Below are 25,196 nucleotides of genomic sequence, written 5' to 3'. Positions count from 1 at the left end.
GCAGGTAGATTATGGTAAGGGAAGATAAGCGGACATGCTCACAGGTCAAGTAGGGTCAATGTCATCTAACAAGCTATCAAGTTTCTAAGAAGTGGCTAGCTTTCAAACTACTGTAGCTTAAGTACAAAAATCCAAACAATGAAGAATCTGGTGGTATCCACCGGCAGAGGCCTCTAGTCTTACCTGATAAAGCTTTTGAAAGCGGCCGACTGGGGGTTGATGCAGAGCGGCACTCTGTTCCCCTTCTGCTGTTCCAGGATGAACTGGTGAATGATCTCTGTGAAAGACAGAGACCGAGTCAGACTCAGGGAGATGGACCGAACACATTCTTTACAGTTACACAGAGTTTCAAAGTAAGCCTTTTAACCGGGGCTAATTTACAGTGTTATACAGTATTTAGGGCTTGTTTTAATTTGGTAAAGAGCTATTTTGAAGTGTGGATTTTCACTTATAAACACATGGTATGTACAGTTAAAGTCAGAAGTTTACATACACCTTAGCCAGATACATTTAAACTCAGCTTTTCACAATTCCTGACATTTAATCCTTGTAAAAATTCCCTGTCTTAGGTCAGTTAGGATCACCACTTTATTTTAAGAATGTGAAATGTCAGAATAGTAGAGAGAATGATTTCAGTGTTTTTCTTTCTTTCACCACATTCCCAGTGGGTCAGAAGTTTACATACACTCAATTAGTATTTGGTAGCATTGCCTTTAAATTGTTTAACTTGGGTCAAGCGTTTCGGGTAGCCTTCCACAAGCTTCCCACAATAAGTTAGGTGAATTTTAGCCCATTCCTCCTGACAGAGCTGGTGTAACTGAGTCAGGTTTGTAGGCCTCCTTGCTCGCACACGCTTTGTCAGTTCTGCCCACAAATCTTCTGTAGGATTGAGGTCAGGGCTTTGTGATGGCCACTCCAATACCTTGACTCTGTTGTCCTTAAGCCATTTTGCCACAACTTTGGAAATATGCTTGGGGTCATTGTCCATTTGGAAGACCCCTTTGCGACCAAGCTTTACTTCCTGACTGATGTCTTCAGATGTTGCTTCAATATATCCACATAAATTTCTTTCAATGATGTGAAGTGTACCATTCCCTCCTGCAGCAAAGCACCCCCACAACATGATGCTGCCACCCCAGTGCTTCATGGTTGGGATGGTGTTCTTCGGCTTGCAAGCCTCCCTCTTTTTCTTCCAAACATAACGATGGTCATTATGGCCAAACAGTTCAATGTCTGTTTCATCAGACCAGAGGACATTTCTCCAAAAAGTACAATCTTTGTCCCCATGTGCAGTTGCAAACCGTAGTCTGGCATTTTTGGAGCAGTGGCTTCTTCCTTGCTGAGCGGCCTTTCAGGTTGTCGATATAGGACTTGTTTTACTGTGGATATAGATACTTTTCTACCTGTTTCCTACAGCTTCTTCACAAGGTCCTTTTCTGTTGTTCTGGGATTGATTTGCACTTTCGCACCAAAGTACGTTCATCTCTAGGAGACAGAACACGTCACCTTCCTGAGCAGTATGACGGCTGCGTGGTCCCATGGTGTGTACAGATGAACGAGGTACCTTTAGGCGTTTGAAAATTGCTCTCAAGGATGAACCAGACTTGTGGAGGTATACAATTTTTTTCTGAGGTCTTGGCTGATTTCTTCTGATTTTCCCATGATGTCAAGCAAAGAGGCACTGAGTTTGAAGGGAGGCCTTGAAATACATCAACAGGTACACCTCCAATTGACTCAAATGATGTCAATTAGCCTATCAGAAGCTTCTAAAGCCATTACATAATTTTCTGGAATTTTCCAAGCTGTTTAAAGGCACAGTCAACTTAGTGTATGTAAACTTCTGACCCACTTGAATTGTGATACAGTGAATGATAGATTATTTAACTTGTCTGTAAACAATTGTTGGAAAAATTACTTGTGTCATGCACATAGTAGATGTCCTAACCGACTTAACAAAACTATATTTTGTTAACAAGAAATTTGTGGAGTGGTTGAAAAACGAGTTTTAATGACACCAACCTAAGTGTATGTAAACTTCTGACTGTAGCACGGTGCCAGGGCGATTTCTAAATACAACTGTATTTAGAAATCAAGTGGCGAAATGGTAGTTGCATTATAATGATCTGATTATTTTGCTTCATTGAGGTTCATTAAAACAAGCTTTGTTGTGTAGATGCCACTTAGTACGAAGTAAATAGTTTAAATAAGTACCAGAGAGTACAATATCTGAAGTAAAAGTAAAATGCTATTCATTTTTCTTTGTTTTTGTCACAGGCCTACTCCAGGATATCTGGCACCTGCACTAAGGTTTCAGATGTATTGAGCTATGTTTTGTCATTCATCACATTCCTGCAAACTCCAGCCATCTGTCATTTACTGCAGAGGAGGAAACTGTGATTGCATTACACAATTGACGATGATTTTTACCAGTATGAGCATGCACATGTGTGTACAGTACATGTGCACACATCAAAGGCCTCTAAAGGCTAGCAACTAAAGTGGTGCACTAGAGTCCAGTGCAGCAGTTTGTCTACAGCTTGGAGCTAGCCAGCAGTTAGCCTACCATCAGGCAGAATGGCTAATCTCTCAGTGGAAATAAGGGGCAAGTGGATTGAGGGATGGGGGGTGAGGGGGTGGAGAAGAATGGGGTTGGGAAGGAAGAGGAGTAGGAGGGAGGGAAGAGAAGGGGGTGGGGAGAAGGAGGAGGAAGAGAAAATGAAGGAGAGAGAAGGAAGAGGGAGGAAGGGCAGGTTTATTTCGACCCTCGACCAGAGTAAGCCTGCTTTTAGAAGACAACCTCATTAATACCTGCTGACAGAACAGGCCACCACTGATCTGGGTCTCCCCCTATGTAATGATCATGGTATTTAAACAGCTTCTTGATATGCCACACCTGTCAGGTGGATGGATTATCTTGGCAAAGGAGAAATGTTCACTAACAGGGATGTAAACAAATTTGTGCACAACATTTGAGAGAAATAAGCTTTTTGTGCGTATAGAAGATTTCTGGGATCAGCTCATGAAACATGAGACCAACACTTTACATGTTGCGTTTATAGTTTTGTTCAGTACAAGATAACTCAAGAAATCTGTCATAAATGTTGACTTTTTGCAGAGGAGAACTTAGTTGTGTAATTTTACATCTAACTAAATAGTAACTAAATGTTTGGTGCAGTATTTCTCAAAGAAAAAAATGTGCATGAAAACGAGTCGTCTCATTGAAGAATCCCTACTATTGACCAATCACCAACGAAGGGGCGTAGACTTCGGCTACTTTCGAGAAAAACAATGTGGTGCCTGAACAGCTGAAAAAATCCTTCACGAAGTCTAAACTAACAAACAAAAATCACAAAATGTCATCATAATATATGCACAAACCCTTCCGAACGGTTTCGTCTGGGAAGCACGCAAACGCCTTAACACACAGAGGCATGATCTACACATGGTCTCAGGGTTGATTGGATTCAATTAGGACCTCAGGCGTCTGTAAAGCTGCCGGTTTCACAATAATCACAATACCAGGTTAAGACTTTCACCATGTATGCAATGGATGGATGTCTATCACCTATTGAAACTAATTAGCTAAAGCTGCCTCTCTTTGCAAACCCAGTGGAAAAACAGAAGCCAGTAACATGAAGGGGATAAAAACAGATGAGATAGGCCTAAAACAGAGGATAAAATAATCAAAACAACAAAACTTGAAAGCTGGTTGGTCGACAGACTCACCTTTGACCTGTCTGACGGAGGTCAGATTCTTCTCGAAGCCATCGTCGAACTTGGGGTTGGTGACGGGCTCGAATTCGCTGGTGTAGACACGACCAGAGGAGGTGGTGTAGCAGCACTTACACATACAGGTGTGGTACCTCAGTCTGCCCTCGTCCAGGTAAGGATGGGCCAGGGCATCCTTCGCTGAGATCCGTTTAGACTGGGGGAGGGCCAAACACACACTGATGTATAGACTGCACACACACTGATGTATACAGACTACACACACGCTGATGTATACAGACTACACACACGCTGATGTATACAGACTACACACACACACTGATGTATACAGACTACACACACACTGATGTATACAGACTACACACACACACACTGATGTACACAGACTACACACACACACTGATGTATACAGACTACACACACACACACACACACACACACACACACACACACACACACACACACACACACACACACACACACACACACACACACACACTGATGTATACAGACCACACACACACTGATGTATACAGACTACACACACACACTGATGTATACAGACTACACACACACACACACACTGATGTATACAGACTACACACACACACACACACACTGATGTATACAGACTACACACACACATACACTGATGTATACAGACTACACGCACATATGTATACAGACTACACACACACAGATGTACACATACTACACACACACAGATGTACACATACTACACACACACAGATGTATACATACTACACACACACACTGATGTATACAGACTACACACACACACTGATGTATACAGACTACACACACACACTGATGTATACAGACTACACACACACATATGTATACAGACTACACACACACACACGTACACATACTACACACACACATATGTACACATACTACACACACACACTGATGTATACAGACTACACACACACACTGATGTATACAGACTACACACACACACACTGATGTATACAGACTACACACACACACACTGATGTATACAGACTACACACACACTGATGTATACAGACCACACACACACTGATGTATACAGACTACACACACACACATGTACAGACTACACACACACGTACAGACTACACACACACACACACACATATGTACACATACTACACACACACACAGATGTATTACAGACTACACACACACACTGATGTATTACAGACTACACACACACACTGATGTATACAGACTACACACACACACTGATGTATACAGACTACACACACACTGATGTATACAGACTACACACACACACACACACACTGATGTATACAGACTACACACACACACACACTGATGTATACAGACTACACACACACACTGATGTATACAGACTACACACACACACTGATGTATACAGACTACACACACACTGATGTATACATACAGGACTATGAAATCCCTCCAAATCAAATGGTCTGTTTGATAAAGCATTTGCTGGCTCTCAAACAGCAGTCTACTGCACATTGTCTCTCTTTCGAGGACACCCCACATTAAAACTAGACCTTGGAATCAAACCAAATCAGCCTCAACTGAATAACCATCTGACTAGTCAGCAATATCCCACTTAGATGTGCCAGATTGAAACGAGGAGGGAGAAATACTGCCCTCTGGTCTGGAAGAAGACACCCGAAAAGAAAGGTTGGCTTATTTCCACATTACAGATCTCAATGAGACAACCCTGTATACAGTAGGCCTCCACCATCATTACCATATGTCAGATTCCTCCTAATCTGTTAGTGACAGAGCCTCAGAATCATTACAGCACACATCTTATTTCCCCAGTCAGTCAGGAGATGCCAATAAACACAACCGCCTGTGTTCTGTTAACGCTAGATGCTAGTAGGGTTTCTGCACACACACACACACACACACCGGATGTAGGACAAGCATGCAACATTGTTTGGTTTTAATCATCTCCTAAGTGTATGAATAAGTAAACGTGTGGGTCGGGGGGAGAAGATGGCATAGTTAATCAACCTCCCTTTGTTGAATAAGACAGTGAATAACCGTCAACTCGTCAACCTAACTCATGATAGGAGGATATTGTTGCAGGGCAGTAGGGTCAAGGCAGTGCACTTTAGGGGTTGGACTTGGAGACATATGCACTGGGGGAACAGTCTTACACTCTAGCTGTTCATCTTTCTGGATTGGCCACTGGCCAGAGGTGAAAGCCTGCCATTGAAGCCAACGTCATTCAATGGAAAGCTGGATTGTTGATTAGTCAGTGACAGTGGTGTTTAGGGTTACCACCACCTTCCACACGTTCCATTTGTTCAGGATGTTGAATTCATATCTTTCCAATGTGTAGTGTAGTTGACTGTACAGAAATGATGCAAAAACTGTCTTCGTACCATAAGGTATACTTGCACGTTTTAGGAAAATAAGATATGTTATTTAGACAGAAAGCCAAAAAGCTGCTTCCGTCTGTTAGCAGGAGCCAAAACTCTTGAGTAGTCTTTTTTACATCACTAGATATGGTGTCCAATCTGCAGGCCATTTAGCCTTTGAACCATTACTTGTAATGAGGATATTATTTTTGTTTCTTTTCTTTGGTTAGAGTATAATGATCCATTTCCCAACAGGCAGGCAGACAGGCAGGCAGACAGGCAGGCAGACAGGCAGAAATGGCATCCTATTACTGTGGAGTATAATGATCTATTTCCCAACAGGCAGGCAGGCAGACAGGCAGGCAGGCACACACACTCTCTCTCTCTCTCTCTCGTTTACTAAAGCTTGTCGGGACACACAATTGATTCCCATTCAAAATCCAATTTTCCCTAACCCCAAAACCTAACCTTAACCCTAAACCTAACTACTACCCCCCCTAGAAATAGCCTTTTTCCTTGTGGGGACTAACAAAATGTCCCCAAGTAGGTCACATTTCTGTTTGTTTACTATTCTTGTGGAGGCTTCTGGTCCTCACAAGTACAGCTAAACATGAAAACACAAAAACATACACAAACACTACTCACCGGATCGAATACAAGCATCCTGCACAGGAGGTGAACAGCTTCGTGGGTAGCCTGGCTGGACAGGGTGTACAGGACAGGAAGGGATGGCTGCAGAGACAGGAAATTACATACAGTCAGTCAAATAGTTACACGCACAGTCAATTTAACCAAATAAAGCTATTTCAATGCTGGCCTTGTTTTTATTACATGAGGATAAAAAAAATTGTGAAAACAGCTTGGATGATGATATCATTAACTGCACATTCAACATGACATTTTTGACATTCAGAAGAAGCATCTACCTGTGAAGGCAGTGTCGATGGTAGTACAGTTTTTGTACAGCAGTCAAGGGCTACTGCATACATATTGCAATGTAGATTCAATTTAATTGAGTCCTACAGTAGATCTTATCTGTGGCATCAAAGCCAGCCACAGCCAACGATTTTACATATCTCTCCTTCACCTCCAATGGTCTTCCACGCTGCCGCAAAAGGGATCCTTCAAATGATTGCCCCGCTGTGTGCTTATCTCTAAGAGTAGGTGGGACCAAAAGTTATTTTTACACTCTAATTATCTTTCCTGCCCCATCTCTCTCTCTCTCAAACTCAACAAAGTTGATTGAAAAAGTCCACTGGTAATCACCTGTTTAGGTTTTGCAAGTGCAAGCCCCAACTGGTGATTCACACTCTCCAGGAGATTACTTTCTGTTACAGCACACACTTCTCTCTCCGATGTGTTTCAGGAGAGGGGGAGGAGATGAGAGGGAGAGGTGAAGGAGAAGATAGGGGGAGCAGAAGAGAGGGGGAGGAGGAGAGGTGAAGGAGAAGATAAGGTGAGGAGAGGGGGAGCAGAGGAGAAGAGGAGGAGGAGAGGTAAAGGAGAAGATAAGGTGAGGAGAGGGGGAGCAAAGGAGAGGATAGGGGGAGGAGGAGAGGTGAAGGAGAAGATAAGGTGATGAGTGGGGGAGGACAGGAGAGGGGGAGGAAGAGAGGTGAAGATAAGGTGGGGAGAGGGAGAGCAGAGGAGAGGGGGAGGAGGAGAGGTGAAGGAGAAGATAAGGTGAGGAGCAGCAGAGGAGAAAGAGAAGGGGAGGAGAGCAGAGGAGAGGGGGAACAGTGGAGAGCAGAGGAGAGGGGGAACAGAGGAGAGCAGAGGCGAGGGGGAGCAGAGCAGAGGAGAGGGGGAGCAGAGCAGAGGGGGAGCAGAGGAGAAAGAGAAGGGGAGGAGAGCAGAGGAGAGGGGGAACAGTGGAGAGCAGAGGAGAGGGGGAACAGAGGAGAGCAGAGGCGAGGGGGAGCAGAGCAGAGGAGAGGGGGAGCAGAGCAGAGGAGAGGGGGAGCAGAGCAAAGGAGAGGGGGAGCAGAGCAGAGGCGAGGGGGAGAAGAGCAGAGGGGGAGCAGAGGGGGAGGAGGGCAGGAGAGAGACGGAGGTGAGGCTGGACTGGACCCCTATCCCACTCCCTGTCCTGGCCCCATGATGCCGCACCACAAAATTAAACAAACAATGACTCAGGAAAAGACACTGATTGGTGATGTAATGGCCATGGCGTTGTTTCAGACTAGACATCACTCAGAAACTCACACTGTGAGGAAGAGACTGTCTGAGAGGAAATGAAGGCTCTTTTCAAAGACAACATAGAGATATAGATGCATCTGTCTATCTACTTCCATGATACACTACATGACCAAAAGTATGTGGACAACTGCACATCGAACAGTAAGCCAGCGTTCCCTTTCTGATTTATGAGAAGAGAGAGAAAGAGGCTCCAGGTTGGTTTAGCTCTGCTCTCTTTTCTAGCCTTAGCACTAGGGACTTTACTCAGCGCGACACAGATGAGCTTCCTGTGTGGTGAAACCCATGTGACCCCTACCCCCCCTGCATTCTATCTTCTCCTCAATCCCCCCAACACACAAACAACACACACTATGCCCAAAGACAGTACAGTATGAAGACACACTACCGGTCAAAAGTTTTAGAACGCCTACTTACTCAAGGGTTTTTCTTTACTTTTACTATTTTTTACATTGTAGTATAAAATGAAAGACATAAAAACTATGAAATAACACATATGGAATCATGTAGTAATCAAAAAAGTGTTTTATATATATTTTATATTTGAGCTTCTTTATAAATCTTCTTAAGGCTAGGGGGCAGTATTCGGAAGTTCGGATGACTGACGTGCCCAAAGTAAACTGCCTGTTACTCAGGCCCAGAAGCCAGGATAAGCATATAATTGATAGCGTTGGATAGAAAACTCTGAAGTTTGTAGAAATGTTCAAATAATGTATGAGACTATAGCACAATTGATATGGTAGGCGAAAATCCAAAGAAAAACAAACCAGTTTTTTTAAGGTCCCAGGCTCTTATAATGGAAAGCTATGGGCCCTATGCAATTCTATCTCCCAGATTGCAATTCCTATGGCTTCCACTAGATGTCAACAGTCTTTGTTCAAGGTTTCAGGCTGGTTTCTTCCAAATCGAGTAAGAATTTTGAGTTTTTATACAAAGAGTCTCAGGGGAAAATCATTTTGTTCGCACGCGACAAAGAGGATGTGCGCATGCTAATTTTACATTTCTATTTAACATACTTCTTTCCATATGAAATATGATAGTTTATTTACATTTTAGGGTACCTGAGGATTGAATAGAAACATAGTTTGCCTTGTTTGAACAAAGTTTAGCTGCAGCTTCTTGGATTCCTTTGTCTGGATGTTGAACGAGTGGATTACTGAAATCGATGGTGCCAACTAAACTGACATTTTGGGATATAAAGAAGGATTTTATCTAACAAAACAACCATTCATGTTGTAGCTGGGACCCTTGGGATTGCAAACAGAGGAAGATTTTCAAAAGTAAGTGATTTATTTAAATCGCTATTTGTGATTTTATGAAGCCTGTGCTGTTTGAAAAATGTTGATGTGGGGCATGAAGGTCAGTCAATAAGGAACATTTCAAGAACTTTGAAAGTTTATTTTAAGTGCAGTCACAAAAACCATCAAGCGCTATGATGAAACTGGCTCATGAGGACCGCCACAGGAATGGAAGACCCAGAGTTACCTCTGCTGCAGAGGATAAGTTCATTAGAGTTACCAGCCTCCGATATTGCAGCCCAAATAAATGCTTCACAGAGTTCAAGTAACAGACATCTCAACATCAACTGTTCAGAGGAAACTGTGTGAATCAGGCCTTCATGGTCAAATTGCTGCAAAGAAACCACTACTAAAGGACACCAATAAGAAGAGACTTTCTTGGGCCAAGAAACACGAGCAATGGACATTAGACTGGTGGAAATCTGTCCTTTGGTCTCTAGAGATTTTTGATTCCAACCGCCGTGTCTTTGTGAGATACGGTGTGGGTGAACGGATGATCTCTGCATGTATTTCCCACCGTAAAGCATGGAGGAGGAGGTGTTATGTTGTGGGGGTGCTTTGCTGGTGACACTGTCTATGATTTATTTAGAATTCAAGGCACACTTAACCAGCATGGCTACCACAGGATTCTGCAGCGATACACCATCCCATCTGGTTTGGGCTTCGTGGGACTATCATTTGTTATTCAACAGGACAATAACCCAATACACCTCCAGGCTGTCACATCCACCTGTGCCATTTTACACCAGGGGCAGCCAGGGCAAGCTGCCTGCCTCTCCCACACCCTCCCCTCAAACATTGCCCTCTCTCTCTGCCCCCATCAATCAGCCCAGAGCACAACAAACAAGTTGTACATCACTCTGCCATTCAACAACAAAGCCTTCCCAGGCTACAGCAGGGCACTGTGAAAGGAAGAGTTGCACCTGGGGATGTATGGTGGTGTGGACAAGTGAATGGGATTCCACTGTTTACTCATGCAAACCTGCTGCTAACGCTAGCTAGCTAGCCTCCTGGAGCTAAGAGATGAGACTGGTGAAAAATGGGATGGGCCGATAAAGATGTAGGTAATTACTTGAACAAACCGCCAGAGACTAGGGTCCAACCAGCATGTCAACGCCATATTAGACTGTTCTGTACAAAGATTTGGAGAAATGGGATGGCGGGTTTATTTGGATTGTGTGTGTGTTGTGTGTGCTCCAGCAGCAGAGTGAAGTGTGTGAGTAGCAGCCTCTGGTAACTTCTCTACCCAGATGGACAGCTCAGGTAACAGCAGACTGGCAGTGAGGCTTCCTGTTTCAGCAGAAAACCCTTCACTGTGCTTTGCCGTGGTTTGAGGGTAGAGCAGAGTGGTTGGGGGGGGGGGGGGGGGGGGGGGGGGGTGCGTGTGTGCGTGTTTGCATGAGAGAGAGCGAAAGAGAGGGAGTGACACATACACAGTGTGCGTGAGTGTGGCGAGGGTGTGCTTAGCAGCTTTCAAGCCCTTCTCTGATTTCTAAACTCATTTGGCATGGGGTATTGATCTGTCTGAGCCTCCATATCAGGGTGGGTGAGGGCTAGCAACCTGGTGTGTTCTATTTTCCCCTCAAAACATGGTTATTTCATTAGACTATACGAGAACAAATCACTACTAAAGAATCTAAGGGCTGCATTCCTTCAAGTTCTCTATACATCTCATATGACTGGACCAGTTATTGCAGTCCTTTTCTGGATGACTCAGGGTGCATCCCAAGACTCTAAAGTGGTGTCCTCTTCTCGTCTCCTCTCTCCCTCATCTACAGCTTGCTCTGAAAACAGAGTAGGGGTGAAGTGATATGGTGGATGATTACCTGGAATTTGCGCTTGCCCGTCCTGTTCTCTCACACCAGTACAGATGAAAGAGAGCAGGTGAGGACAGGAAGCTCCATTAGATTAGTGAGAAGGAGAGGAAGCTTCATTAGAGTAAATGATGAGAGGAAGCTCCATTAGAGTAGTGATGAGAGGAAGCTCCATTAGAGTAGTGAGAAGGAGAGGAAGCTTCATTAGAGTAATGAGGAGAGGAAGCTTCATTAGAGTAATGAGGAGAGGAAGCTCCATTAGAGTAATGAGGAGAGGAAGCTCCATTAGAGTAGTGAGAAGGAGAGGAAGCTCCATTAGAGTAGTGAGAAGGAGAGGAAGCTCCATTAGAGTAGTGAGAAGGAGAGGAAGTTTCATTAGAGTAGTGAGAAGGAGAGGAAGCGCCATTACAGTAGTGCGAAGCAGCTAGGACACGAGAGGAGAGGGAGCTCCATTAGGTTAGTGAGAAGAAGAGGAGAGGAATCTACATTAGGTTAGTTCTACATTAGGTTAGTGGGAAGGAGAGGAGAGGAATCTATTAGGTTAGTTCTACATTAGGCTAGTGAGAAGGAGAGGAATCTACATTAGGTTAGTGGGAAGGAGAGGAGAGGAATCTACATTAGGTTAGTTCTACATTAGGTTAGTGAGAAGGAGAGAAATCTACATTAGGTTAGTTCTACATTAGGTTAGTGAGAAGGAGAGGAATCTACATTAGGTTAGTTCTACATTAGGTTAGTGAGAAGGAGAGAAATCTACATTAGGTTAGTGAGAAGGAGAGGAATCTACATTAGGTTAGTTCTACATTAGGTTAGTGAGAAGGAGAGGAGAGAAATCTACATTAGGTTAGTTATACATTAGGTTAGTGAGAAGGAGAGAAATCTACATTTGGTTAGTTCTACATTAGTTTAGTTCTCCATTACGTTAGTGAGAATGAGAGAAATCTACATTAGGTTAGTGAGAAGGAGAGATATTCTACATTAGGTTAGTTCTACATTACACTAGTGAGATGAAGAGAAATCTACATTAGTTTAGTTCCACATTACGTTAGTGAGAAGGAGAGAAATCTACATTTGTCATGGTATCCGCCGAAGTCGGCCACTCTCCTTGTTCGGGTGGTGTTCGGCGGTCGATGTCACCGGCTTTCTAGTCACCACCGATCCATGTTTCAGTTTAGTTTTGTCTGTATTACACACACCTGGTTTCAATTCCCATATCATGTTCCTTATTTAACCCTCTGGCATACATTTCTGTTCTGTCCGTGATTGTTGGTGTCTTTAGTGGTTGTTGTATGTGCTAGTGTGTATGCATGTTCCTATTTGGAATTTTTGCTTGACTTTTTGAGTAAACTCCGCTGTGTTGCTAAAAACCTGTGTCCTGCGCCTGACTCCGCTACATCTCTGCACTCAATCACTGACAGAATCACGGACCGTTCAAATGGAGTCAGCAGGTGCAGCCAGCCCTTCTCTCCCAGTAGAGGAGCGCGTCCAGCAGCACGCGACCATGTTACAAAGTGTAGGGACAGCCATGGATCGCGTGCTGCAAACAATCGACAGATGGGAGAGAGGAAGCTTTCCTGTCAATCCTACTTCATCACCGCCGCCCGCACCTCAATGTCCACCCCTCCGTTGTCAGGACCCAGTGGGATTCGGCTCTCGCTCCCGGGAGCGTATGACGGAACAGCTGCCGGGTGCCAGGGGTTCCTACTCCAGCTGGAGCTCTACCTGGCAGCTGTTCAGCCGGCCCCTTCAGGACGCGAGACAGTGAGCGCCCCCATCTCCTGCCTGACTGGAAAAGCCCTGGAGTGGGCCAACGCCATCTGGGGAAGGGAAGGCCCGACTCTGGATGACTACGAGGACTTCTCCCTCCGCTTCCATCTGGGGAAGGGAAGGCCCGACTCTGGATGACTACGAGGACTTCTCCCTCCGCTTCCATCTGGGGAAGGGAAGGCCCGACTCTGGATGACTACGAGGACTTCTCCCTCCGCTTCCATCTGGGGAAGGGAAGGACCGACTCTGGATGACTACGAGGACTTCTCCCTGCGCTTCCATCTGGGGAAGGGAAGGACCGACTGGATGACTACGAGGACTTCTCCCTCCGCTTCCGGGCAGTTTTTGATCATCCACCTGAAGGGAGAGCGGCGGGAGAGAAACTGTTTCATCTAAGACGGGGGATGAGGAGCGCTCAAGAGTTCGCACTGGACTTCAGAACTCTGGCAGCTGGTGCAGGATGGAGTGAGCGGGCCCTGATCGTCCACTACAGGTGTAGTTTACGAGAGGACGTTCGTAGGGAGCTAGCCTGCAGGGACACCACTCTCAACCTGGACCAGCTGGTGGACTTGTCTATCCGGCTGGATAACCTGTTGGCCTCCCGCGGACGTCTGGATCCGGGTCCGCCCGTTCCATTTCGCAGCATCTTGGATCCCACACCGATGGAGTTGGGAGGGGCTGCTATGAGGGGGACTGGAGGGGGGACCATTCCCTGTACCAGCTATGGCCGCAGAGGGCACACTGCTGGTCAGTGCTGGGGTGGTTCTCGAGGAGGTCGAGGTAGCAGGCGGAGCACTGGTGGCTCATCCCAGGTGAGTAGGCACACAACTCACCCAGAGCCCTCTGTTGCACACATGTGGTTACCTATAGAATTTCCTGAGTTCTCCCCACATTCCCAGCATAAGGCGCTAGTAGATTCAGGCGCAGCTGGGAACTTTATTGACCGTTCCTTAGCACTTAGATTAGGGATCTCTATTGTTCCTGTTGATGTGCCCTTCCCTGTACATGCCTTAGATAGTAGTCCTTTGGGGTCGGGACTAATTGGGGAGGTCACAGCGCCCATTGCTATGAGAACGCAGGGGGGTCACGAGGAGATAATTAGTCTCTTCCTGATCGACTCTTCTGCGTTTCCTGTTGTGTTGGGTCTTCCCTGGTTGGCCTCTCATGATCCTATTATTTCGTGGCAACAGAGGGCTCTCAAGGGATGGTCCTGTCAGTGTTCAGGGAGGTGTGTAGGTGTTTCCTTAGGTGCCACTACGGTGGAAAGTCCAAACCAGGTTTCCACCATGCACATTCCCCCCGAATATGCCAATTTGGCACTCGCCTTCTGTAAAAAGAAGGCGACTCAATTACCACCCCATCGACAGGGGGATTGTGCGATCATTTCTTGGTAGAAGCTGCACTTCCCAGGAGTCACGTGTATCCTCTGTCACAGGAGGAGACGGTGGCTATGGAGACATATGTCACCGAATTGCTGGGATAGGGATACATTCAGCCTTCCATCTCACCTGTCTCCTCAAGTTTATTTTTTGTGAAGAAGAAGGATGGAGGTTTGCGCCCGTGTATTGATTATCGAGATTTAAATAAGATCATGGTAAAATACAGTTACCCGCTACCGCTCATAGCCAGTATGACCGAGTCATTACACGGGGCGCGCTTCTTCACAAATTTGGACCTCAGGAGCGCTTACAACCTGGTGCGTATCCGGGCGGGAGATGAGTGGAAGACATTATGAGTACCTCGTCATGCCGTGCGGGCCCTGATCGACCACTACAGGTGAAGTTTACGAGAGGACGTTCGTAGGGAGCTAGCCTGCAGGGACACCACTCTCAACCTGGACCAGCTGGTGGACTTGTCTATCCGGCTGGATAACCTGATGGCCTCCCGTGGACGTCTGGACCGCTGGGTCCGTGGGGCCATTTAAATGCTCCATCAGTCTTCCAATCCTTTGTAGATGACATTCTAACATACTCCGCTACACGCGCCGAGCATGTGTCCCTGGTACTCAGGGTGCTTGGTCGACTGTTGGAACATGACCTGTACGTCAAGGCTGAGAAATGTCTGTTCTTCCAACAGTCCGTCTCCTTCCTAGGGTACCGCTTTTCAGCGTCGGTGTAGAGATGGAGAATGACCGCATATCAGCCGTGCGTAATTGGCAGACTCCAACCACGGTAAAGGAGGTGCAGCGTTTTTTGGGGTTTGCCAACTACTATCAGAGATTTATCCGGGGTTTTGGTCAGGTAGTGGCTCCCATTACCTCACTGCTGAAGGGGGGACCGGTGCAACTGCAGTGGACAGCTGGGGTGAACAGGGCTTTTGGTCACCTGAAGGCTCTGTTTACCTCAGCTCCCGTGCTGGCTCATCCTGATCCCTCCTTAGCGTTCATAGTTGACGCGTCCGAGGCAGGGATAGGGGCTGTGCTGTCTCAGCGCTCGGGTACGCCACTAAAGCTACGCCCCTGTGCATTCTTTTCGAAGAAGCTCAGCCCGGCGGAAACTATGATGTGGGGGACCGGAGTTGTTGGCTGTTGTCAAGGCTCTGAAAGCGTGGAGACATTGGCTTGAGGGAGCTAGACACCCTTTTCTCATTTGGACTGACCACCGCAATCTGGAGTACATTCAAGCAGCGAGGAGACTGAACCCTCGCCAGGCAAGGTGGGCCATGTTTTTCACCCTTTCCTACAAACCAGGTTCCCATAAACATTAAGGCAGACGCACTGTCCCGGCTGTATGATACAGAGGAGCGGTCCACGGATCCCACTCCCATAATTCCAGCTTCTCGCCTGGTGGCACCGGTGGTATGGGAGGTGGACGCGGACATCGAGCGGGCGTCACGTGCAGAGCCCACCCCCCGAGTGTCCAGCTGGGCGTCTGTACGTTCCGTTTGATGTCCGCGATCGTTCGATCTGTTGGGCTCACACGTCACCCTCCTCTGGTCATCCTGGCATCGGTCGGACGGTGCGCTGCCTTGCTGGGTAGTACTGGTGGCCGACTTTAGCTAAGGACGTGAGTGTTTATGTTTCCTCCTGTTCGGTATGCGCACAGTGCAAGGCACCTAGACACCTGCCCAGAGGGAAATTACAACCCCTTCCCGTTCCACAACGACCGTGGTCACACCTATCGGTGGATTTCGTGACGGATCTTCCGCCGTCGCGGGGTAACACCACGATCCTGGTCGTGGTGGATCCGTTTTCTAAGTCCTGCCGTCTCCTTCCTTTGCCCGGTCTCCCTACGGCTCTACAAACTGCGGAGCCCCTGTTCACCCACGTATTCCGGCACTACAGGGTGCCTGAGGATATAGTTTCTGATCGGGGTCCCCAATTTACGTCTAGAGTCTGGAGGGCGTTTATGGAATGCCTGGGGGTCTCGGTCAGCCTTACCTCAGGTTTCCATCCCGAGAGTAACGGGCAGGTGGAAAGAGTCAACCAGGATGTGGGTAGGTTTCTGCGGTCCTATTGCCAGGACCGGCCGGGGGAGTGGGCGGTTTACATCCCCTGGGCGGAGATGGCCCAAAACTCCCTCCACCACTCCTCTACCAACCTATCACCGTTTCAGTGTGTACTGGGTTATCAGCCGGTCCTGGCACCATGGTATCAGAGCCAGATTGAGGCTCCTGCGGTGGATGAATGGTTTCGGCACTCAGAGGAGACATGGAACGCTGCCCATGTGCGGCTACAATGGGCTGTCAGGTGGCAAAAGGCGAGTTCCGACCGCCACCGCAATGAGGCCCTGGTGTATGCACCGGGGGATCGTGTCTGGCTCTCGACCCGAAACCTGCCCCTTCACCTGCCCTGCCGGAAGCTGGGTCCGCGGTTTGTGGGGCCATTTAAAGTCCTGAGGAGACTGAACGAGGTTTGTTATAGGTTACAACTCCCCCCTGATTATCACATTAACCCCTCGTTCCATGTGTCTCTCCTCAGGCCGGTGGTGGCTGGTCCGCTCCAGCTGTCTGAGGCGCGGGAGGTTCCTAAGCCCCCTCCGGACATCGAGGGGTCCCGGTGTATACCGTACGAGCCATCATGGACTCAAGGCGTCGGGCGAGGGGCCTTCAGTACCTCGTGGAGTGGGAGGGGTACGGCCCGGAGGAGAGATGCTGGGTACCGGTGGAGGACATCCTAGATCCTTCATTGCTCCAGGAGTTTCACCGTCTCCACCCGGATCGCCCTGCGTCCCGTCCTCCGGGTCGTACCCGAGGCCGGTGTCGGCACGCGGGGGGTACTGTCACGACTTCCGCCGAAGTCGGCCCTTCTCCTTGTTCGGGTGGTGTTCGGCGGTCGACATCACCGGCTTTCTAGTCACCACCGATCCATGTTACACCTGGTTTCAATTCCAATATCATGTTCTTTATTTAACACTCTGGTATACATTTCTGTTCTGTCCGTGATTGTTGGTGTCTTTAGTGGTTGTTGTATGTGCTAGTGTGTATGTTTGTTCCTATTTGGAATTTTTGCTTGACAACTCCGTTGTGTTGCTCAAAACCTCAAAACTCCGCTACATCTCTGCACCCAATCGCTGACAACATTAGGTTAGTGAGAAGAAGAGGAGAGGAATCTACATTAGGTTAGTGAGAATAAGAGGAGAGGAATCTACATTAGGTTAGTGAGAAGAAGAGGAGAGGAATCTACATTAGGTTAGTGAGAAGAAGAGGAGAGGAATCTACATTAGGTTAGTGAGAAGCAGCCTGAGTGACTGTACTTCTCTGTGGACGTTCTCGCTGTCTGGGAGAACAAACAGATGTAATGACGTTGCTGATGCAGCTCGGAAAACCTTGTCTTTAAAAATGGCACTCGCTCCTCCTCCTGCATGTTTCACTTCTCTCTTCCCCCCCATCCTTCCCTCCCATGCTCCAAAACCCCAGACCCCCATTGCGTAAAAAGGAACCCCTTCTTCCCTCTTCAAAGCTCCTTGGTCAACCCCTCACCCTCTCCTCTGCCCTCTCATCCTCCTCTCGCAGGTCCTTCACTTCCTCCAGAGGGAAAAGAATGGGGGGGATGAGAAGAGGGCAGGGGCTCTCTGTGATGCTTCATTCTCTCCACCTCTCTTATCTTCACAAAGAGCCCATCCTCTTACGTGAATACGTAGCTCCCCAAACTCTCTCCAAAAACTCCAAGAGTGTGTTGACCTCTGGCTGCATCTTGTAAGCTTTGAACTTGCACCTGAAGGAACAGCTAAAACCAGGGCTTTTACAGAGATGTTATGTACTGAATGAGGTCAACTTGTGAATAATCATCCACAGAAAGATGCAAATCAGCCACTGAACAGCCACCCTGCAGGTAGAGCATGGTTGGTAGTAAAAATCCATAGTTACATTACAGGATATTATTTTTGATGATATACTGTATCATATTGTTTTGACAATATCACAATATTATGATGCTGTACCTCCACCAAAACTCAAAGCTTGTTCCTCATATTCTTTTAAATAGAGAGCCAATTTGTTTTCATGACTCTCGTCACTCTGCAGCAGACATATGGTGAGCAATATTTTTGCAACATCAAATCATAATAAATATACAGTATCGAATCGAAATACATATAGAATTGTGAGAATCAGGGAGAGGGGGTTCAGATGAACAGCCACCCTGCAAGTAGAGGACCAGCATGGTTGTTGGGGGTGTAAGATTAACCCTAGATGTTAATATATTTCCTACCACTGCATTTCTGTGAGCGTCATACACTTTTTCAGACTACCGTCAAGCCCCCCCCCCCCCCCCCCCCCCCCCCCCCCCACTCTCCCCCCAACTTCAACCGCAAGATGGCACAATGTGTCCTGGGACGGCACTGGTGGCAGGAAACATGATCCCTTTTGGCTCGGACCCCACCACCATCCTCCAACCCACATCCCCCATCACTCCCCTACCCCTCCCTCCTCTCCCTATGCTATCCCTACCGGCCCCAGGTCTGTAATCTAAACGTCAGTCGATAGAAATGATTAAAACATCCTGCTCTGCGCATTGCCTAGCCTGCAGGAGACACACACATGGGAGGGAGCGTCGAGTGACAAGGTCATCCAAATGTCAGCGTTTGCTTACAGTGATGGTGGGGGTGGGTGGTGGCCGTGTGCTTGTACACACACACACACACACACACTAGGGAGATGGCAAGGAGGTATAAGAGTGGCCTGGCGTGTGGGTCGATGGGAGGCAGGGGGCAAAGCCACAGTGCTTGCTCTGTAGTTCCTGTTCCCTGCAGGATACCATCTGCCCAAATCAGACATGGAAGACGCACAGAACACACACCCAATACCAATCAACCATTGGCTGGTTACTGGCTATGTCATTCCTTTCACAGAGACCCGACCCACTTACACAAATCTGTCAAGCCTTAGTAATGAAGACATTAGCTCCAGAGGACTGTAGGATCACACACCAGGGCTGTCCCCGACAAGACAAATCTTGGTGACCGAAAGTAATCAGTTCTTTCAACCAATTGATTGGTCGAAATGTTTAAACGTGTATTTTTCCATATACCGTATGTGTTTTAATAAAATCAACTATATACGCATTGAGCTTGTCTGATACTTTAAGCTGACTGTTGAAATAAGACACAAGAGAGAGCCAGATATCTAGATAACCAGAGGGGGAAAAAATGTACATGACCCAACCATTCTCCTCCCGCTCCTGCTGGCTTTCACAGATTCTGCCATTGCTCTTCTGAAGTTGCCGGTAATAGGCTACACGGGGAGTCGGCAACCTTTCTCATGTGGAATGGCAATTTATTTCACAATTTCTACTGATCTGCGTGCCCGTTATGGTTTTCATGTGCAGAGTTTCGTGGAACAGTTTCATTTATTTATAATAATGTCTTCATATCTCAAAATCATTGTCATGTGGTTAATCAAAATACTATCTAAATGAAAATGATACAAACCTAAAAAGTAACTTCTATTCCCATTGTCAACTATGTAAAAATAGCCTATATAAAGCCAACAAATAAAAACTGCAGCCTGCAGGTAGAAAATATCCTGATAAAAATAAATATCCTATAAATCACATTGGCTAAGCTTGGCTTGTCTACAATGAACTTGAATCATTGTATCAACTATTAACTTGGGTCCAGTCAGAAGCTTGCGCTAGCGAACTTGTAGCATTGGATCAAATATTCAGGGCCCTCAGAGTTTCCCGCACCAGTGAGCTTGGGACAGACACAGCTGTAGGCTACTCGCAAAAGGGATAAGAAGCAGTGCTTGACTTGGGCCGGAGCTCACCAGAGCTGAGTACAGACACCTCAAATGTTCTACTGTTTGAGCTAGTGTTCCTCTTTTAATTGTTATTATTATATTTTGTGTATTTTGCCCCCTTTATCTCCCCAATTTCGTGATATCCAATTGTGATCTTGTCTCATTTCTGCAACACCCCAACGGGCTCGGCCGAGGTGAAGGTCGAGTCATGCGTCCAGCCTAACCGCGGTTCTTAAAACCAACCTGCTTAACCCGGAAGCCAGCCGCACCAATGTGACTGAGGAAACACTGTTCAACTGACAACCAGAGTCAGCCTGCAGGTGCCCGGCCCGTCACATGAAGTCGCTAGTGCGCGATGAGGTGCGGCTGGCTTCCGGGTTGGATGCGCGCTGTGGTAAGAAGCAGTGCGGCTTGGTTGGGTTGTGTATCGGAGGACGCATGACTTTCAACCTTCGTCTCTTCCGAGCCCGTACGGCAGTTGTAGCGATGAGACAAGATAGGATACCACGAAATAGGATACCACAAAAAAAAAGTTTTTTAAAAGGAACCACCAGCTTTCATATGTTCTGAGCAAGGAACTTAAACATTAGCTTTCTTACATGGCACATATTGCACTTTTACTTTCTTCTCCAACACTTTGTTTTTGCATTATTTAAACCAAATTGAACATGTTTCATTATTTATTTGAGGCTAAATAGATTTTATTGATGTATTATATTAAGTTAAAATAAGTGTTCATTCAGTATTGTTGTAATTGTCATTATCACAAATAAATGTAAAAAAATTGGTATCGGTGTTGAAAAATCATAATCGGGGGGACACGTCTGGCACTGCAGGATTTGAGTCCCTGGCGGCGTAGTGAGTTACTGATGGTAGGCTTTGTTACTTTGGTCCCAGCTCTCTGCAGGTCATTCACTAGGTCCCCCCATGTGGTTCTGGGATTTTTGCTCACCGTTCTTGTGATTTTGACCCCACGGGGTGAGATCTTGCGTGGAGCCCCAGATCGAGGGAGATTATCAGTGGCCTTGTATGTCTTCCATTTCCGAATAATTGCTCCCACAGTTGATTTCTTCAAACCAAGCTGCTTACCTATTGCAGATTCAGTCTTCCCACCTGGTGCAGGTCTACAATTTTGTTTCTGGTGTCCTTTGACAGCTCTTTGGTCGTGGCCATAGTGGAGTTTGGAGTGTGACTGTTTGAGGTTGTGGACAGGTGTCTTTTATACTGATAACAAGTTCAAACAGGTGCCATTAATACAGGTAACGAGTAGAGGACAGAGGAGCTTCTTAAAGAAGAAGTTACAGGTCTGTGAGAGCCAGAAATCTTGCTTGTTTGTAGGTGACCAAATACTTATTTTCCACTATAATTTCCAAATAAATTCATTAAAAATCTTACAATTACAATTTTCTCTCATTTTGTCTGTCATAGTTGAGGTGTACCTATGATGAAAATTACAGGCCTCTCATCTTTTTAAGTGGGAGAACTTGCACAATTGGCGGCTGACCAAATACTTTTTTGCCCACTGTATATATACACACATACAAAAATATATACACACACATACATAGTTGAAGATGGAAGTTTACAAATACTTAGGTTGGAGTCATTAACTCGTTTTTCAACCACTGCACAAATTTCTTGTTAACAAACTATAGTTTTGGCAAGTCGGTTAGGACATCTACTTTGTGCATGACACAATTCATTTTTCCACAATTGTTTACAGACAGATTATTTCTCTTATAATTCACTGTATCACAATTCCAGTGGGTCAGATGTTTACATACACGAAGTTGACTGTGCCTTTAAACAGCTTGGAAAATTTCAGAAAATTGTCATAGCTTTAGAAGCTTCTGATAAGCTAATTGACATAATTTGAGTCAATTGGAGGTGTACCTGTGGATGTATTTCAAGGCCTATCTTCAAACTCAGTGCCTCTTTGCTTGACATCATGGGAAAATCAAAAGAAATCAGCCAAGACCTCAGAAAAAAAATTGTAGACCTCCACAAGTCTGGTTCATCCTTGGCAGCAATTTCCAAACGCCTAAAGGTACCTCGTTCATCTGTACAAACAAAAGTACGCAAGTATATACACCATGGGACCACGCCGTCATACCGCTCAGAAAGGAGACGCGTTCTGTCTCCTAGAGATGAATGTACTTTGGTGCGAAAAGTGCAAATCAATCCCAGAACAACAGCAAAGGACCTTCAAGATGCTGGAGGAAACAGGTACCAAAGTATCTACATCCACAGTAAAACAAGTCCTATATCAACATAACCTGAAAGGCCGCTCAGCAAGGAAGAAGCCACTGCTGTAAATCCGCCATGAAAATGCCTGACTACGGTTTGAAACTGCACAGGGGGACAACAATCGTACTTTTTTGGAGAAATGTCCTCTGGTCTGATGAAACAAAAAGAGCTGTTTGGCCGTAATGATCCTAGTTATGTTTGGAGGAAAAAAGGGGGAGGCTTGCAAGCCGAGGAAACACTATCCCAACCGTGAAGCTCGGGGGTGGCAGCATCATGTTGTGGGGGTGCTTTGCTGCAAGAGGGACTGGTGCACTCTACAAAATAGAGGATGGAAAATGATGTGGATATATTGAAGCAACATCTCAAGACATTAGTCAGGAAGTTAAAGCTTGGTCGCAAATGGGTCTTCCAAATGGACAATGACCCCAAGCATACTTCCAAAGTTGTGACAAAATGGCTTAAGGACAACAAAGTCAAGGTATTGGAGTGGCCATCACAAAGCCCTGACCTCAATCCTATAGAAAATGTCTGGGCAGAACTGACAAAGCGTGTGCGAGCAAGGAGGCCAACAAACCTGACTCAGTTACACCAGCTCTGTCAGGAGGAATGGGCCAAAATTCTCCCAACTTATTGTGGGAAGCTAGCCAAAATGTTTGACCCAAGTTACACAATTTAAAGGCAATGCTACCAAATAATAATTTAGTGTTTTGTAAACTTCTGACCCACTTGGAATGTGATGAAAGAAATAAAAGCTGAAATAAATAATTATATCACTATTATTCTGACATTTCACATTCTTAAAATAAAGTGGTGATCCTAACTGCCCTAAGACAGGGAATTTTTACTAGGATTAAATGTCAGGAATTGTGAAAAACTGAGTTTAAATGCATTTGGCTAAGGTATATGTAAAATTCCGACTTCAACTGTACGTACATGCATACATACATACAGTTGCTACTGCTCGACTAACAAAATATTGGTCGAACAACAGCCTATCAACCAAACAATCGACCAGTCAACTAATTGGGGTCAGCCCTAACACACACAAACAGCTGGATCTTTTCTCAGTAAGGTGTGAAACCTATGTTCTTTAAATAACTAGAGTCAATACAAAAGTCAATGAAACAAAGAGGTGGAACAAAACACCATCTTTCTGTCCAAGAGGACCATTCATCACGGACTCCTGTAATTTGTAGGACTTTGAAAACCTTGCTCAGGAGACTCATCTGCTGTCCTGCTCCAGAAAACATACACCGCTCATGTGTCCCTACCTGTTTGTGTGGTCCTCTGAGGATGTGGGCCCTGGCCCCCTCACATGCCGTCCTCATGGCCTCCAGAGAGGGAGTTCCCAGCAGGTCCGTGATCAGATCCAGCTTCAACACAGAAGAACACCATGCAGCATATGTTACTGTACTTGAGACATGCATGCATGAACGCATTCACACAAACACACGCTATGGCACATATGCAGTAAAGGCAAAGTAGTTGAGAGCGGCAGGCTAAGTAAATGACTCCAGGGAGCTGTACTGTATGTATTTTGTGTACTGACGTATTGCTCCAGAATACAATTTTGCAGTGTATTGTGAACCTACAGTATCTGTGAACACATGTCATTTTAGACATGAGCCATTTGTGTCGATATCAGAAGTGAAAGGGAGTAGTGTGTGCTGAGACATAAAACTGCATTCATCCCTCCCCAGCTAACTCAACATGTCATCTGTATTTTAGTTTTTTTACCCCGCCTGGCCCACCACAAGAAGTCGCTAGAGCGCAATGCCCCCCTGGCCAAACCCTCTCCTAACCCGAACTGGGCCAATTTTGCGCCTCCGCGACCGGGAGACCCATGAGGTCGGCTGGGACACAGCCTGGGATTGAACCCAGGTCTGTAGTGACGCCTCTAGCAATGCGAAAACAGTGCCTTAGACCGCTGTGCCAATCGGGAGGCAACATGTCATTTCTGAAAGGGATGTAAATGAGGCAGGACCAGAGCACAAGGTCTGGAGAGACACGGACACTAAAGATTCAAGGAAACTCTGTTCTGTTTTCAAATACAAACTTGATCTCTGAAAGCTCTGCTCAAGCTGAAAGTGCTCAGTGAAGTCTACACACTATCACAACTAAGGATAGCGAATACCTTTTTTTCTTATAAAATAAGCTCAGAAATGCTCTGCACTGAATACTAGATCAGCAAGTATTCCATGTCAGATCAACATGTCCCCAGTGTTTACAGTATTGGTTACCTGCTGGATGGGGCTTTGTGCCTGGAACAGGATGCGTCGGCCCAGTAGCTCGGCGAAGATGCATCCTATAGACCAAATGTCGATGGCGTTGGAGTAATGGTGGCTGCCCATGAGGATCTCTGGCGCACGGTAATACTGGGTCACCACCTCCTGAGTCATGTGACGAGACTCGTCAAGCTCCTCCACCCGCGCCAGCCCAAAGTCACAGATCTGGAGAGGGATGAAGGCAGAGAACATGTTCACATTAATACATCCATCAATACCAATATACAAATAGACTAGTCCTCCCAACCCAACCTAACTCAAGGTTCAGATGCATGCAGCTTCTTGTAAGATACACTATTTATTATT

General features: G+C 46.2%; 1 protein-coding gene across 1 annotated transcript in view; it reads right to left on the bottom strand.

Annotated features, from left to right (window-relative positions):
- The window catches only part of LOC109909236 (serine/threonine-protein kinase NLK), a 94,904-nt gene that overhangs the window by 3,397 nt on the left and 66,311 nt on the right, over positions 1-25,196 (bottom strand). The window contains exons 6-10 of the mRNA XM_020508295.2: positions 24,846-25,055; positions 23,877-23,978; positions 6,753-6,839; positions 3,727-3,925; positions 184-277 (exon numbers count right to left, since the gene is read on the bottom strand). Of these exons, the coding sequence (XP_020363884.1) occupies positions 184-277; positions 3,727-3,925; positions 6,753-6,839; positions 23,877-23,978; positions 24,846-25,055 (692 nt within the window). The remainder of the gene's footprint in view (positions 1-183; positions 278-3,726; positions 3,926-6,752; positions 6,840-23,876; positions 23,979-24,845; positions 25,056-25,196) is intronic.

Source organism: Oncorhynchus kisutch, linkage group LG18 (genome assembly GCF_002021735.2).
Source record: "Oncorhynchus kisutch isolate 150728-3 linkage group LG18, Okis_V2, whole genome shotgun sequence".
Taxonomy (NCBI): Eukaryota; Metazoa; Chordata; class Actinopteri; order Salmoniformes; family Salmonidae; genus Oncorhynchus; species Oncorhynchus kisutch.
Note: the sequence above shows the minus strand (reverse complement) of the source record. Positions and strands in the feature narration are given on the sequence as shown.